We start from the raw sequence: 16,227 nt of genomic DNA on the forward strand, positions 1-16,227 counted from the left end.
GCAGCAGGAGATGGATGGGCAAGAGGTAAATGCAGTTGGTGCAGTTCAGGCTGTCGCTCCATATCACAGTCATGGGGAGACTGACCTGGCATTCCTTGCAGAGTATGAAGCACCTGGGGTTTGCACTGCTGTTGCTCAGGCTTGGGAGAGGATTGAACGGATCAGAATTGGAAAGATGTGAAGACGGAAGCTCAGAAACTAAGAATAGTATCAATCCTCTCTTTGTTAAGTTCGTAGATTTTCAACTGTTTCTACACGAAATTTTAATTCTGAAAAAAAGTGAGTGCAAGGGAAGAAGCTGATGCCTACAGAGTGATAAGGTGGGATACAGTATCTCTGTTCTTTGGCATTTATTGCATTCATAGTCAAAATTCCAAAGGATTTGAATACAACCCCTGTAATGAAAGGGATATAGGACCAAAATCAGTCTTTTTGTAAGGGCTATGAATTATGTAGAAGTAAAACCTGTCTTGGAGATAAGAAAGAGAGTGTGTGACCTCATGAGCTTCTCTGCAGCTGTATTCTCTGATTCCCTTATGACTGAGGATCTGGGAATTGTGCTGCATAGTTCCCATGAGCACTCCCTCTGATGTTAGGCTCTGCAAATCCCAGCAGAACCACATAATGGGACACTGATACCTCCTCTTCTTTCAGTATGAGATTTCCTCATTTTCTTGGAAGAGTCTCAACCATTTCTTGACATGGATGAGAAGCAAAGAAGATAGATATTATGAGACTTCAGATTTAAAGTATTGACATAAGCAAATGCACTCTTAAAATGGTTAGGGAAGGTATTTTGTTTCTTTGTGGATTAACTGTGAACTTCTCTGGGGTTGTGGAGAGCAAATTATCTGTGGGGAGATGTCCTGGCATTTCCTTCTCAATTGTCCTCATGCATGTGTGGTTATGTGTATTTTGCAGCATCTTTTAACATGTAACAAAGATTCTTAGGGCCAACTAACTCAGTTCATGCTTTCAGGCACTCCACAATGCACTGGAGTCCCTTGAAACTTCAGAGCTGTGTGTACTTACTGTGGTGTAAGTTCTTGGTGTCAAATTCTAATGAGGTGCCATATGGAAAACTGCTGAGACGCTGTGTGGAGAACAGAGGGCAGGAAATACACATTTCTCTACCTGATGCTCACAGAAAGCCCACTTTGCAGGCTTTCCAAGTAGAAGCTAGCTGAGGAGGGTAATTGGATTTAATGCTTCTGCTATGTTTTGGACCCTGGTCAGACAATAGTGGTTTTTACGCTTGCAACAGCACACAGTTAGACTGGACTTTACATTTTGCAAAACAGTGAAATCTGTATCTTCCCTGAGTTAGTGATGAAGAAAACATGAAATCTAGTCTTTGGAGCCCCAGTGGCAGCAGATTTTTATAAATTGCACTAATTTTATACTTCAAAAAAAAAAAACAGCCTGCAGAGATCTGTTACTGTGCTGTCCCATAATTTCAAAATACATGCAGACTCATGTCCAGCTTTTCATCCACCCGTACTCCCAGGTTTTCCTCTGCAGGACTGTGCACTTGGCCTTGTTGAACCTCATGAGGTTAACAGGGCCCTGGTTCTCCAGCTTGTCCAGGTCCCTCTGGAAGGTATCCTGTTCCTCAGGTGTGTCAACCACACCACTTAGCTTGGTGTCATGTGCAAACCAGCTGAGAGTGAAGCTGTGCTGGCTGTCTCAAGTCACCAACCTGTTCTCCTTGTGCTTAGTACAACTTCTAGGAAGATCTTCCATGATCTTCTGGGCACTGAGGTGAGGCTGGCAGGTCAGTAGTTCCCAGGGTCCTCCTTTCTACCCTTTTTTAAAAGTAAGTTTCCCTTTTCTGAGTCACCAGGGATTTCACCTAATGGCCAAGACTTTTCAAGTATCATAGAGGGTGGCTGGGGAACTACATCAGCCAATTCCCTCAGGACTCTGGGATGCATTTCACCAGGCCCCATAGACTTACATATGTAAACCTGGGAGCTTTTGTTAAACCTGTGAGGACCTGTTAAACCAGGTTTCTCTGATCCCAGTCCTGGTTCTGAGCACACATTGTTCACAAAGCTCCAGCCCAGTGCATGTAATGTGGGGGGAAGAGAAGGTGAAACCCAGCAGGTAATCCAGATGAATGAAAGCTGCGAGAACCACAGTGGAGAAAGCTGCTTAATCTGATGTCACAGCACCAAGGGAGGCTTGATTCAAGGCACAAACCCATGAGAAATTGCAAAAGTCAAATCCTTTATGCAGATTTATTTAGAAAAACCACAATGCTGGGGAGTCACTGTTACATAGCGTGATAATTCTCTTCCTCTTGAGTAATATGCACCACACTGTGCGCATGCAACTGCTTTTGTTCCAGAGATAACATCTTCATCTATACATGTACACATACAGTCCTCAGTGCACGCTACACGTCACATGTATGTTAGGACACGCACAAAGTTGAGCTTTTCCATGAAAAAACTGTATAAAAAATACAAACCAAACTGAAGCAGTCAACATGAGAAGCAATGTGCAAAAATAGACAAAGTTACTCCTGAATGTTTGCTTAAGAAAAAAGGACTCTTCAGTCCCTGTTCCCCATTCAGCATTGACAATGCCAGATGTTGCCTGAAAGTAGGGATAGAGAGCCTGCAGGGCTTTCCCCAGCCAGGTGCCTTGGTCCATGATGCAAAACTGTAGCTGACATGGATGGAGCCACCTGGGTCTGTGACCACCCGTGCGGCTCCGGGCAAAGCTATACAGGGTGAGATGCTGCAGACACCATGGAGCAGTCAGACCAATCCACCCTTGCAAAACTGCTGCATGCAAATACCAACACTTTAAATGGCAATTAAGACTAGAAATGGATTGCACTTGTTTCCCTTAAACATGTACCACTCCTAAAAAAAAAAGTAACCATTAAAAAGAAATCTCCAAAAAAGTGATTGATAGGTGGGATTCCCCTGTTTGGATCAAAGAAGAAATTAGGGGCAGTATGACTCCTATCACTGAAGTTTATTAGTAACATAATCTTTAGGTTTTGTGGATAAGGATTCTTCCTACCCATGAAACTTGATGCTGCAAAAGCCCAGTATTCCCCTGGTAAGCCAAATGGGTATTAGGGACTTTATCAAAACACATGCAGTTATTACGGTATTACAGACCTTGTAATTTTGTTTTTTAGTAGGATATCAAATTTTTTCACAGCCAATCCTGCATGGATCCAGGGAAAATCTCAGCAAGACTCCCCCATGTGTTATGTTTTCTACTTGCAAAGCAAAGGTTTCAGTTTATTCTGAAGAAGTGAAGGAGTGGAGGAAATTGTAGAGACCGGGAGCTCTCAGGGAAGTAAACTGTGGCTACTGCACTTTATATCCCAGCTCAGCAGATCACTTCAGCAAACTATTTTAAGTAGGATTTACATCAGTGTTATTTACTTTGAACCCCAGTATGAAGACCAGCATCCAACAGAAAGAGTGTTGCCTTGGACCTACTCATTTCCATTATAAAAGGCACAGAGGGAGGGTTCATCCTGTTAGCTTGCACCCCAGCTCTGGTCATGAAAACATCACTCAGGGAAGTGTGTCAAACATTTACCAACTGCTCCTGGGGCTCCCCAGGCTTTTAATGCCTGAATGCCCAGCTGCATAGCGGCTCACAGCTCTCCCCACCTGGGTCAGGAGGATCTGCAGTGACTGTGACCTCCAGCATTGTCCCAAGGAAGCAGTGCCTCATCCCTGTTCTCAGCAGAGAGGCCAGTGTGTCCCAGGTAATGGCACCAGCCCCAGGAGCATTTCTGCCCCTCTCTGGAAGCCTTGGTATGTGTGACACACCTGAACTGAGTGTCCCTTAGCTCTTACAGCATGCACACATGTAACCAAAATGAACCTCTGGCTGTCAGTCAACTGTTGGCAGTGATAAAACAGTGGCAGAGAATAGTTTTAGACTGTAAAATACACAAAATGAAACACCAGACTGAATTCTCACTAAAATTTCAAACGCTGTTGAGCTTTGGGTTAGCTGCTGCTTCATGAGTGTTATCCACTGGGTTAGGATTATGTCCAGCATCTGAGTTAAGGCCCTGATTTAGCAAAGCATTTGTGCATATGCTTAAATCTGCCCTTATTCAGATAAGCACTGACACAAAAACCCTTGTGCCTTGTGATATAGGGACAAACCTCAACTGCAGCCTATAAATGTAGGTTTTGTAGCTGTCAAAACTACCCCTTTAATGTTTTTTTTCCTGGTAGCACAGTGGCTCTCCTGGATTAAATATTTAATTAATCTTTATCTAAAAGGTCCTGAGAACAGTTCTGTAATACTAACAAATGTACAAAAATACCAGAACCAAAAGAAATCAAACTCATGGCTCAAAGCAAAACAAATATTGCTCAGAATACTTGTTTAGGTTAAAATTAGCTGTAAACTGTGCATTCTAGTAGCAAACAAAAACTTGTTGGCCTAGAAAAAAAATTAAAAACATTCAATGTCTATAGGATTGGCAGCACTAATATTACTTTACAATGTGGAGTAAGGATAAAAAACATCAGTGTAACGTTGCAAAATGATCCACCTAACCTAAGCTCATGTAAACAAGTACGCTTTGACAATGCTTGTACGTCTAGGCGTGATCCTGCATTGGAGCTGGATGGGTGGAGACCCAACAAGGGAGATGGGTGCTGTTCCAGTGTGGTTCCAGCTGCCCAGATCCCACTGCAGGAGGAGGCTCAAGGGTGTGAATCTGCAAACCTGTACTGGCATTACTAGTTCTACTCCTGGGAGCAGCCCATGGCAGGATTCAGTTCAGCAGGACTATACACATAAGTCAGGATTATTCACAAACATAAGGCATTGCAGAACTTGGCCCTAAAATTTCTATTTTCAGCAGAGAATCCATTATCCTTACACAAGGTCATATTTTAACATATCAAAAAGTGTCTAAAATAAGGGTCAGAGTCACTATATGTTATGCTGAGCAACACAGTTAAGATGCTGCATATTGGCTTCAGATATTGCAAACCATTTTTTGTTTTCATTAAAATCAAACCAACTATGAACCTTTCTGATAAGAATTAAATTAACTGTGAAAATTGAAAATGAACAGGCTCTGTTTTCAAGGTTAGAAGGAGACATTAACAGAAATGAGCAACTCCCACTGTAATGGTTTTCCAGTGCCTTCCCTTTGGACCAGTGAGCACTCTGAGACTGCAGTTGGTGGTGGCCTCCACTCTTGGCTTGTATCCTCCGTGACGTGGCTACTGCCGCTCTCCTTCCACCCGCTTTTTACGAACTGGACCAGGAAAACAAGGAAAGACCAACCATTATTGCCTTCCTGAGAGTCTAAGGACCTCCCTCACAGACACACTCCCTTCCCAGTAACGTGCACTGGAAGGAAGGAAGGAGCTTCTAAGAAACACTCAGCAGGATTTTGTCCACAAATACCATAATTAATAGATCTTAATGCCCAACAAAACAATTGTACCTGAACTGCATTTTCTATATCACAAGACTGTAGAGTTTTACCAAGTGTTCATATCACTACATTTTCTATAAAAATCTGAGCTAAAAAATCAGATTATGATCATTTTAGATGATGAATAAATCACCATTTCCAGTGCTTCCTTCCAATGGATCCACTTGGATTTTTGTAACAGTTTTATTGTTCTTTTAAAGAGCACTGTGTTCCAGCTAAATTGATACTGGTCTGCTCTAGTCTGCATGGCAGCACTCTGGATTATTTAAGATTTATGCATCAAAAATTAATAACTTCTGTAATTGCACAGTGTGTACTATAGGTAAGCAATAACCATATCCTTTTAGAAAATAATCTGAAGTACTCTTAAGTAATGATATCAGTGAATACTGGCAACAAGGAAAATATCATATTGGACCTTAAATTGTCCATTTAAACTTCACAGGATCTGATTGCATCAAAGATCTGAGAGTAAGTTAATTTACTATGGATTTTCACTGGAAACCACATAGGCTGAAGCTGTCATTTAGCAAATCAGAGTGAAAAGCTTTGCGTTATGGGCAGGACAAGCAGCTTTGACAAGCAGCCCCATGTGAATTTTTACCGCACCTCGGATACGTTACACCTGGAATAGAGCAGCTCTAGTTGAGCAGTATTTGCTACTTCGTACTCTAATAAAACACACCAAGTGTTTTCTGACTTGGCCAGATAAGATGAGTGAGGTTCTCCTGTTTGTGTGGTACAAAATTCAGTGTCAGGTCAAACTGTCCTGTCCTGTTTCTCATATCAAATGGCTGAAGTACAGAACAAAGCAGGAAAAGTAGATGAATGAACCATCTCCACTACAGAAAGTCAATAACAACAATATATTACTACAAACGTACCACTACTTTACTGTCAGGAGTTTTATTTCACAGTGCTTTCTTGGCAAACAGACTGCATTATTCCAAAGCCTGCAGCATAACATCAGTGTCTGCTTTCAGTGTTTTGTGGCTTCATTTTATTTTATTGAATTCTTTAAGGAATTCTGTTCCACAAAATCTTGAACAAAGCCATACAATACAAACATGGGAAAAACAAGATTAGGATATAAGTCTAATGGCAACTAGTAAAATAGTGAGAAAAAAGAGTCTCTCATTTTAGGTGGGATGTTTCAAACACCATTCACTAAATAGTTTCAGGACCGATAGTATATAATTGGAATGCTTAGGTGCTGCTAAAAATTAAAACTGCAAAAACCCAAAAGTATGTGTGAAAGAAATAGGTTTTAGCTCAGCTGTTATTGTAGTTCCCACAAAGAGAAACCCAAGCGGAAGCCTGCAGAGGCATCATGGTTTAACATCCCAGTCTGAAGTAGAATTGATTAAAAACACATAATTTAATTTTTTTTCCTCCTTCTTACTGTAAACTACTTTTGCCTAGTCATCTCCTCACTCTGTGTACTGAGCAGGCAGGGCAGAGCGTGTCATGCTCAGGTAGAACTTGCAAAGCTTTATTGTCTTTGCCTGTACTTGGTCACAAAGGCAGGAGAGTCTGTTTTGTTCCCTTGGTTGGGCACACTTGGCCAGTCATGGACAGGGCAACGAAGCCAGGACTTCTGTGTCCACTGAACAAACAGGTTGGGTTTGGCTCTTCACTTATGGGCCAGAACAGCTGATAGGGCAGCTGGAAATCCAGCATGTTCCATGGAAAAGGCTGAAGTAACTCCTCTTCCCAGAAGAAGCAGGAGAAGGAGAGCAGTGGCTCCTAATCACAGCAAGATCTTTGCTGTTGCCTGTCTGGAGTCCCTGGGGCTGTGCATCCCCCCCTCACACAGAGCAGCTTGAATGTTCCACAGTCAAAATTCAATCATCTTATGTCCAGACATGAAAAGTTGTGTCTGGGAAGGTCAGGGCTTGGCTCACATAAATAAAGGATGAATAAATGTAGTAGCATCTTACCCAGGTCGTTGTTTTTAGTGATAGCTGCTGCTACCCTGGTTCTTGGACCTTGCTTTGTGAACTGGTATCCAAACTTGAGAATCCTTGAGTTCTCCTCCAGCATCTTGGCAATCTCCATCTCTACAGCTGTCCCGAGCTGCTGCCTCTGTTGGCAATGTGGTGAAATGTCCCCAAAAGAAAAAGAAAATATTTGTTTTCATATGAGAGAAAAAGGGATAGTATTTCAACACTGGGCTGCAAACTACAAAGAGAATCCCATCCCTGGAGATTTCCCTCTGGGTTTTATATTTGGCTTTGGCTATTTTTATTTAGAAGTTTTCCACTGTTTGGTTGCACAGGCATGGGACATCAGCTGCAGAATAACTGAGCCACAGAGGCTGTCTGGACTTTGCCAGAGTCCCCTAGGAGAATCCTCAGGGAATTCATATAAAAGGGAGACAAAAGTAGACTTCCACAGTGGTCTCTCTTTACCTGGTTGTCAATTTTAATCTCTGTTAGGGATTCATTCTTTTTCAGTGCTTCAATCAGTGCCAAAATCCCTGTTCCAGTGATGAAGTTGGATTCTACATTCAGACTCTTCAGTGTTTTGTTCACTTTCAACATATCTGCAAATGCCTGAGGGGTCAAAAAGCGGGAGCATGAAATAACACCTGGAGAGTTTCAGGGAATAACAGGGAATTTGCAAAACATAGCTTAGTACCAACAAGAAATAAACCATAAATATGCTTAGAAGAACATAGAGGTAGATCAGAAGAGATTACACTTTCACTTTGCATAGTCACAAGAGAAAATGAAAAATGCATCCTAAAGCAGATGTGGACCTACTCAAAATTTGTTGTGTTTTTTTTCCAAGCACTGTTTACACTTACAATAGCTACAGGGTCATTGCTTCGAGTAGCTGCAAGGCTGAATGTCTTCACATGTGTGTTGCTTTCCAGAGCTTTTGCAAATTCTTTCAGTGTTGGAATAGGAATATTCTACAACAAGAAGACAAACGCAGTATTTAGAAAAGCCAGTCACACTGCTAGACACTGATTTTAATTACTATCAAACCGATTGACTAATGACCGCAGTGTATGCAATTTAAACATCCCTGACGCTTTTAAGAGTATCTCCAAATGCACAAGACCTCCTCTGCACACAGTGGCCCCCAGAGCCTCATGGCTGCCTGTGCTGGGCTGTGATGTCAGTGCTGCCTGTAACTGGGTCAGGCCAACACAAGCACGTGACCATCTCTGAGCTACTTTCCTATTTTGCTGCTGGTTGTTCAGGCTCCACGTGCCAGCTCCTCCTCGATTTGCACGTGTGGGCTAATTGAATTTGGCCAGTGATGATTAACAGCGCCCATGAGATCTCTTGCTTTACAATCTGCTAAAGGAAGGTAGCCAAAGGGAGTCACCCCTTGGGCTTTTAATTGGCATTTAATTCAATATCAGGAATTGATGACCTTGGAGCCTCTACAACAGTCCTTTCCACATCCCTTCACTGGGTGTCCTGCTTTTTCTGAATAGTAAAGAGAGACAAATTTTGAAGATAAAAGGCAAGGGCTGTAGAAATATTTTAATAAATCCTCCTATGATGACATAAATGAAACCACAGCATCTACCTTTATGTTGTTGAGATTGATTTCTGTGAGACTAGGATCATTTGCTTTTATCCTTTGTAGACTTGCTTCCACATTGGTTGGATTAGGTGGCTCCTCAAAGATGGGCTTGACCTTTTCACCCTTCACCACATCTGCAACACAAGATCTCATGAAATGTTGACCGAGGAACAAGCATCATCAGCATCAGTCTGGCTTCTCAGTTCCCATTTAGGTTTGTACTGCAGCAGTCCAGGAAGGGTTTATAAGGATCCCAAAACTTGCAAGCAGGAGTATCAGCCTCATTATCCCTGCCATGCCCTTTGCACCTTCTGTGGCCCCAGAACCTGTCACTGGAGGCTGTGGTCACAGGCTGGGCAGTATCATCATGGGCAAATTCTTCCTTTATGTACAGAAGTCCCTGTAAAATTAATTTGAGCCAAAGCAGCTTTAAAGACTATTGTATAGGGTGTAATATACTGCAAGGGCTGCTTTGTGCTTTGTCTTATGTCTGTAACAAAAGGTGTGCTCAGAACTTGCCCATGACATCAGTAAGAAAATGTCCCTGCACCTATGAATAGACTGTGCTAACGTGAAGCAACATGGTCAGGAGGCCCCTCAGTTTCCTTCTCTCAGCTGATACTATCAGCCTTACTATAAATTCAATTAGCTCTTGTAAAATTGCAACATCTGCACTTTCTAAATAATAAAACTATCAAAGCATGAAAAAGCAAGTCCATCTGCCAGCACCAAGATTTATGAAATCTTTGAGTGTTCATGCTCAGAGAACTCTGGTATTTAATGCTGGAAGCTACAACTTATAAATATTCCCAGAGATGCATAAAAATCATAGCTTAGAACTCAATTAGTACTTCTAATTCCCACGCATGTAGTCATGGAGATTAATTTATAAACCTTGACCACCCAAGCCACCAGAGGCAAGAAAGGAATATATTGCTGACCACAAGTATGTTTAAACCCTTGTGTTTTATGCTGCAGACAGGGGGAGATTTTGGAGACTTGTTTCAAGTCTCAGGGTACTGTGCATTGCTGTTCAGTGCTATGGGTAAAGTTCATGCCAAGTCATGGGCCAAAAAAACCCCCACATCTTTTTTTAGAACTCATACTCTTAGTGGAGATGGTCATACAGAATCCTTGAGCTGCTCCCTTTGACACCAAACTTTGTTTTTACTAGTCCCCTGAGAGATTTCACATATCCCTGAATCATACTCCAGCCCTCCTAGGGAGCAGGGAATTGAAAACTACAGGTAAAACACATATAGAGAATTCACCTTGCATGCAAGGACAGAAAGGAAACAAAAAAAAAAAAAGCAAAACTTTTTTTGCACTTGTGGCAACACCTTGTCAAACTGGGAGCTGGGGAGAGAAATGCACCCTGTCCTCATGTTAAACATCACAGTGTACTCAGTCTAGAGTTACGAGTAATTTTCATTTTCTACTTCGTGCTGTTTCCCATGAGTTTTTCTTGTTTCTTTAATCATGTGCTGTTTTGCCACACTGATGGGCAACTTTTGAGATGACTCCCTCACTCCCCAAGTGAAATGAAGCATTTCACTTGGCTGAGGAAAGGTATTGCTTTTGGATCAAGGAATACAGGGATGTGACGGTGGTTTCCTGGTTCTGAAGTCTGTGATTGGAGCATAGTTTAGCTGACTCACATAGCTGACTTTTTGACTCAGTACAACAAAAATATTCTCAAATCTATGAGGATTAGTAATGCATGCAGTTGCCTGTTATGAGAGAGATGGCAGCTCACACAGGGCCCCGCTGGGGAGGCTTGCAGAGCAGCCTAATCCTGAGAAAAATGAAGTGACACAGTGTCCTGTCTACTTTCCCACCTCCCCTTTAGTAATGAAAGATGGAAATGAAAGTCCTTGGTAAAGAGAGCTGCTGTTCTCATGGCCTTAGAAGAAGTAAACATTTTTTTAGTACTGTTTCCCTAGAAAAGGACATTCCACAATTTTGTCTTAAAAAGCAAAGTTTAGCCTGTTCGATATCCCAGAGCTCAGAGGTGACAAGTTCTGGATCAAGGCTTGGCAGACCTCAAGAAAAACTTGGAATTCAGACGCACTCATTTCTCCCCCCATCCAGCCTCCTGTGGGGTTGTTGAGCTAAGATCTGATTCACCACAGGTCTGTTTATTTAGTGCAAACATTTCTGGATTTGTTTTTAGTAACTAAAGCTGTCTCTGTTGGGGGATTTCCTGGATGATTATGGTTCCCATGTACCTGAGGAGCCACAGAACAGGCACAGCCACAGGGCTAAGGTAGAGGTGGGAGATCAGAGAGAGCAGTCGGGGCAGGAGCACATCCATGCAGACTTTGCGCCCTGTGAATGCAGCTTGAGGTGACCTCGGTCACAGATGTGACTCTGCCAAGGATTCTGCCACATTTGAGCCCAGTGGTTGCAAGTCATTTTTCAGTTGTTTCATTTTAGGTATTCGAGGCAAGATGGCCTGGCCTGAGCTGTGGCCAACTCTTTGCTTCAGCTCCCTCTGTTTTCTGCCTGCTGCCTGAACTGAAGGGGAATGGAAACATATATGTCTTGACCTCTTAAATACTCTCATCCTTTCAAGCATCCTTTGTCTCTCATCTGCAGAGCCAGATGAAAACAAAGCTCCTTAAGAATGATCTATTTGTATATTACTGTTGTCATGATAAGGAATTTAAAGATTGTATTTACTTTTAAAAAGTTACCTCTCATGATTAATTAGATCAATTAAGGCTAGGCCCGGTTATATTACACTAAATTAGACCAACAGACCTGGCCCATAGGTGTAGAAGTCCCTAAAGATGACATGCAGCCCACAGGAGAAAATCTGCTTGCTTACTTCTTACGGTTCCTTTTCCATCTTTGCTGCGGGCTCCTGCTTCATTAAATTTTGGGTTGTTGACCATGTTGTGCACTCCAAGAACAGCTGAAATGTGTAAATACCAGAGACAAGATACAATGTTAATGGCAGGAACACAGACTTTAGGAAAATATCTGCTACAAATCGTGGTTTAGTTCCCCAAACAAAGCCCCCTTTATAAAATATTAACTGAGTCATGCCTGCTTGTAGGGAGAGTCTTTAGGAGTTTAAATTCTGGCGATACAGACATTCTCGATATATATTTTTGAACAACTAAGTCAATGTAGATGCACTTCACAGGAATGCCAGCTGGAAGGAACCACTGTGGGTCATCTTGTCCAGCCTCCCCCTCAGGCAGGAGTGTTGCCAACATTAATGAGGTCAGCCATGGCTTTGTCTGGCTGGATCCTGAAAACATCCAGGGATGGAAATCCCACAGTCTCTTTGGGTAACTTGTTTCAGGGCTACACTTCTAATCATTTTTCTTCCCTAACATACAACCCACAGGAACAGCAGGGACTTGAGAGGTGATCATGAGACACTCCTGGTGGCAGGCTGGGCAGAGAAGAACTGGATGTGTGAGAGCATCACATCTGTGCATTGTCTAACCTGCAAGGTCATACAGCTCAGTATCTGAAGCGCTGGCCAGGGCCTCTTCTAGTTCTGGATCCAGGGTTACTTTCTCTTCTGTACGGGTTTCTACAGGCTTTTCTTTAGGGATAAATATTTTTCCTGAGAGAAGAAAAGAACCAGAGTGAGTAATGAATTATTGGAACAACTCCTCTGCCTCCTGGCAGGGATGGGAATAGGTCTGTGACAGTGGAACTGCTTGAAAATATTATCAAATGCATGTTTTTATCTTTCTTACTTGGTGCTATCCTCCACACCACGATCTTAATAAGTCTAAAAATAAAGGGTGCAGACTTCTGCTCTATGTTGGTGATTGTTATTTTAGGGAATTTGCTCTAAGGAGCAATCACAGCTGGGATTTTTCTGAAGGTCCTGTGGCCTTAAATAGACAGAATCAAGTCTACACAAAAAGCTTGCAGAAATTTTATCCTGAGATTTAAATTAGGCACTAGAAGCAGTTAAAACCATCCCACTGCAAGAACCTTTCAGTTCATGAACTTCCATATATGATCCTGAAAGCTCAGCAAACCTGTTCTCTTCCAGTTTCATTCCCAGCATCTCCACAGTATTTCCCCTCCGTGTCTCCTGATGATCATTCACATGAATATCCTTATTCTGCTCATCTATGCAGGTCTGAAAAGTCTGAAGGGAACTACGTGTTGCCTAAGAAAGACTCCTGACCTATTTGTCTCTCCTGATATACTGCTGATACATTGGGGTTAGCAGGTGCGTGTTTCCATAAGATATTCTCCCAAGACTGAGATTATCTGAAATAAGGAAACTGTAGGATAAATCCAGGAACAACACAACAAGGCCCACTACTCCTTCAGCCCACTGTGATAGTTAACCTCAGTAGTGTGATGATGTAACTACAAACATCTGGAGTGAGGCCTTTTAAATCAGGGCTCGAGCTGCACTTCAGTCACCAGCACTGCTGGGGCTCTTCCCCCACTCAGCAGTTCCTGTGCCAAACCCCTGCAGTCAGCAATGCATTGGATGGTGCCTCATGCAACAGGCAATGTCACTGCTCTGGTAATTCTCTGAATTCCCATGGTCTACTGTCCAGTGTGGAGTACTTCCCCTCACCTTGACCCTGACAACCCCTTCTCAAGCAGGCTTTAATCAATCCTGCTGTAATGAAGCTGTGATGATCTTTGGATGCAGGTGGATTCGGCCCATTGGCAATTTCAAATTGTCTTTTTGTGTAGCTTTGTACACTCTAGATGTAATACTTGAAACATGTCCTGTGACTTTCTGAAATGTCTCTAAACCAGTTTGTTACCATTAATAAATGTAATTCTTGTATTTAGTGTTGAATTACAGATGCTTTGCCTCTGTTTTTTCAGCACTGTCATCCTTTTGTGGCTTAATTTTTCCCCATTATGGTCCAAAGTATCATTTTCATGTAATACCCAATTCAATTATCTCTTTCATACAAGTTTGTCTACAGCCATTTCCGTACTGTCAGCTTCCATGACTGAGGTCACTGAGTAAGTTCAGAAAAAAATTTTGATGGAAATTTCTGAAACTCTGGCAAAGTTTGCTGATGCCGGATTCAAATTATTTACCTTACAGACATTTCTACCAAGGCTAAATAATTTCAGAGTACAAAACTGGACAAAAGGTTATGTAGAAAGACAAAACAGTATCATGATTTCTTTTTCATGCAATATTTTATGTAATTTTTTAAGAAAAGGCTTCAAGAAGATAAAAGCCTTAGTGAGCCAAAGGTAAGAACCATTTTAACTTTCACCATGCATTGGATGACAGGAATCAAGGACAGCCATCCCAGACACATCAATCAGAAGTCAAGTGGAAATATGGGATGAGAAATACTCTGCAAAGGTAGATTAGTTGTGCTCTCCAGTTTTCATAGCAGCACAGGAGCTAAGATTTCTGACTCTCTCTGTGTTATCACCTAATCTGAAGTGTTGGATGGCAGCTTTCAGACACCACTGACCAAGACTTAACTTGATGCCAGCTTGATGTAAGGAAAAAAATATTACTGTGTTGGAAGGTAGAAGACCAAAATCAATCAGACTCTCCAAGTAAAAAATCAGTAGTGAGGAGTACTGCCTATAAAGTGTTTTCCTTTCAGAACACTGGTGGTTCCACATGAGCTTCGAGCAATCAGTAGGTTGGTTGAGATTTTGAGGGAATCCTACTGATCTTTACCCTGAGTGATATTACTATTCTGTAAAAACTGTCTCCACAGTCACAGCTTGCACAAAACATCTCCACCAGGCAGTAAGTGATCCTTCACAGACCCAAACCCCAGTCACACTTCTAACAAATACTGATGGAAGTCGGTACTTTCACACAGAGCATCGTAAAGGGGACACAGGACCCTGAGTCTGGTGTAAACTGGACACAACATGTAGTGTAGTTGGTCTTTCTCTGTGAACTTTGGATGTGTGAGAGCCAAGTATCTTGCACAGCAAGAAATCAAGGGGTAATGGAAACCAGTACAGGCTCATACTTCTGTACAGTTCACATATATAGGAATACAATTTTAAACATTTGTTTCAGGCATATGTAATTTTTGGATGACAGCCCAAACCTTCCTTTTTAAATGTGTGTATGATTCCCAATGATAGTTTCATTTAAAGCATTCTTGGCAAATGTTTTAGAAAAAAAAAATCTATTATTGGTTATGTGAAATATTTAAAGGGGCAAGGTCATGTCAAAGATGGTAATATATATCTCTAATATATGTGGGCCTTGCTGGCATCCAGTGGTGTTTTAAAAATATTCTTTTTACTGCTATCTAGATAAGAACATTCCACTGTGAAGAGATGCTGTAGCATAGCAGAGGGAGGTTAGAAAAACTAGTGCATTTAACATGTTATCAGGAATTTATTACCTGTCCACCAACTGCAAAACCACATGTCTGTGTTTATACACAGCTGTCAACCAGTTTTCCTTCATTATTTAAGGACAGAGCTTAAAGATTCAGGAGGTGTCTCCTAGTCCTACATCCATACATTGTAAATTCATTATCCAGTGCCACCATGGAATTCACTTGCAAAATAATATGTGGATTGTGGCTTCCTTGTTTCAATGGTCCAACTTAAAATTTATTATTTGGAAGAAGCCTTGGAAGAATAGTGACGTTTTATTATGTTAAAATTAGATTTATGAAGAAAGGCTGCTGCTCTTTACAGTCACACTGTATTTTAGTGTTCTATGTGCTATAATTAATGTTGGCTGTGTTACATTTTGCCCCCAGAATATGCTAATGTTCTGTGCTAAGTCTTAATAGTAATTGCTTAACTTTCTACCAAAAAACCACTGTGACAAAAGTTCTGTTTATACATAACTTGAGTTACATTGGTGTTAACAACACAAGTATAACCACACTAATGTACAAAAATAATATATTCTTTAACTGAAAAACAAAGTTCAATTCCAGTAAAACAATACTAAGTATTAGAATACATTTTTATTTTTCCATAGAAACCCAAAATGTGTGGAATCCAAAGTACCTTCTTTCAACATGCAATTCTCCCCTTCTTTCTGTCAAACTGGGATAAGTGTCTGTGGTGATCTGGATGACGACTGAGGCAGCTTATTATAACCCAGGAACTTTCTGACTGTGAGTGCAGTGAGCAGAGATTTGTCCTGACTCAATTTAACAACAGATTTATTCATTTTCATGCACTGCAAAACCTCTGTTCAAATTGAAATATGATACTGTCCATGTTTTACTCAAAAGAGGCTAAATGGAAAAAAAAATCCATTGAAAACCAGAGGGAGA

The 16,227-nt window shown here is 41.5% G+C and overlaps 1 protein-coding gene across 2 annotated transcripts in view; it reads right to left on the minus strand.

Moving 5' to 3' along the window:
- Positions 1-2,613: 2,613 nt before the first annotated feature.
- The window catches only part of LOC114057152 (tropomodulin-2), a 34,672-nt gene continuing 21,058 nt past the window's right edge, over positions 2,614-16,227 (minus strand). For both annotated transcript variants that reach the window (XM_027883058.1, XM_027883057.1), the window contains exons 4-10: positions 12,450-12,572; positions 11,820-11,906; positions 8,993-9,123; positions 8,256-8,363; positions 7,858-8,001; positions 7,387-7,531; positions 2,614-5,263 (exon numbers count right to left, since the gene is read on the minus strand). In XM_027883058.1, coding sequence (XP_027738859.1) covers positions 5,229-5,263; positions 7,387-7,531; positions 7,858-8,001; positions 8,256-8,363; positions 8,993-9,123; positions 11,820-11,906; positions 12,450-12,572 — 773 coding nt within the window. In that variant the 3' untranslated portion in view covers positions 2,614-5,228. The remainder of the gene's footprint in view (positions 5,264-7,386; positions 7,532-7,857; positions 8,002-8,255; positions 8,364-8,992; positions 9,124-11,819; positions 11,907-12,449; positions 12,573-16,227) is intronic.

The sequence above is a fragment of the Empidonax traillii genome, unplaced genomic scaffold (assembly GCF_003031625.1).
Source record: "Empidonax traillii isolate 1590-97213 ecotype Southwest subspecies unplaced genomic scaffold, ASM303162v1 scaffold117:size1203958, whole genome shotgun sequence".
NCBI lineage: Eukaryota > Metazoa > Chordata > Aves > Passeriformes > Tyrannidae > Empidonax > Empidonax traillii.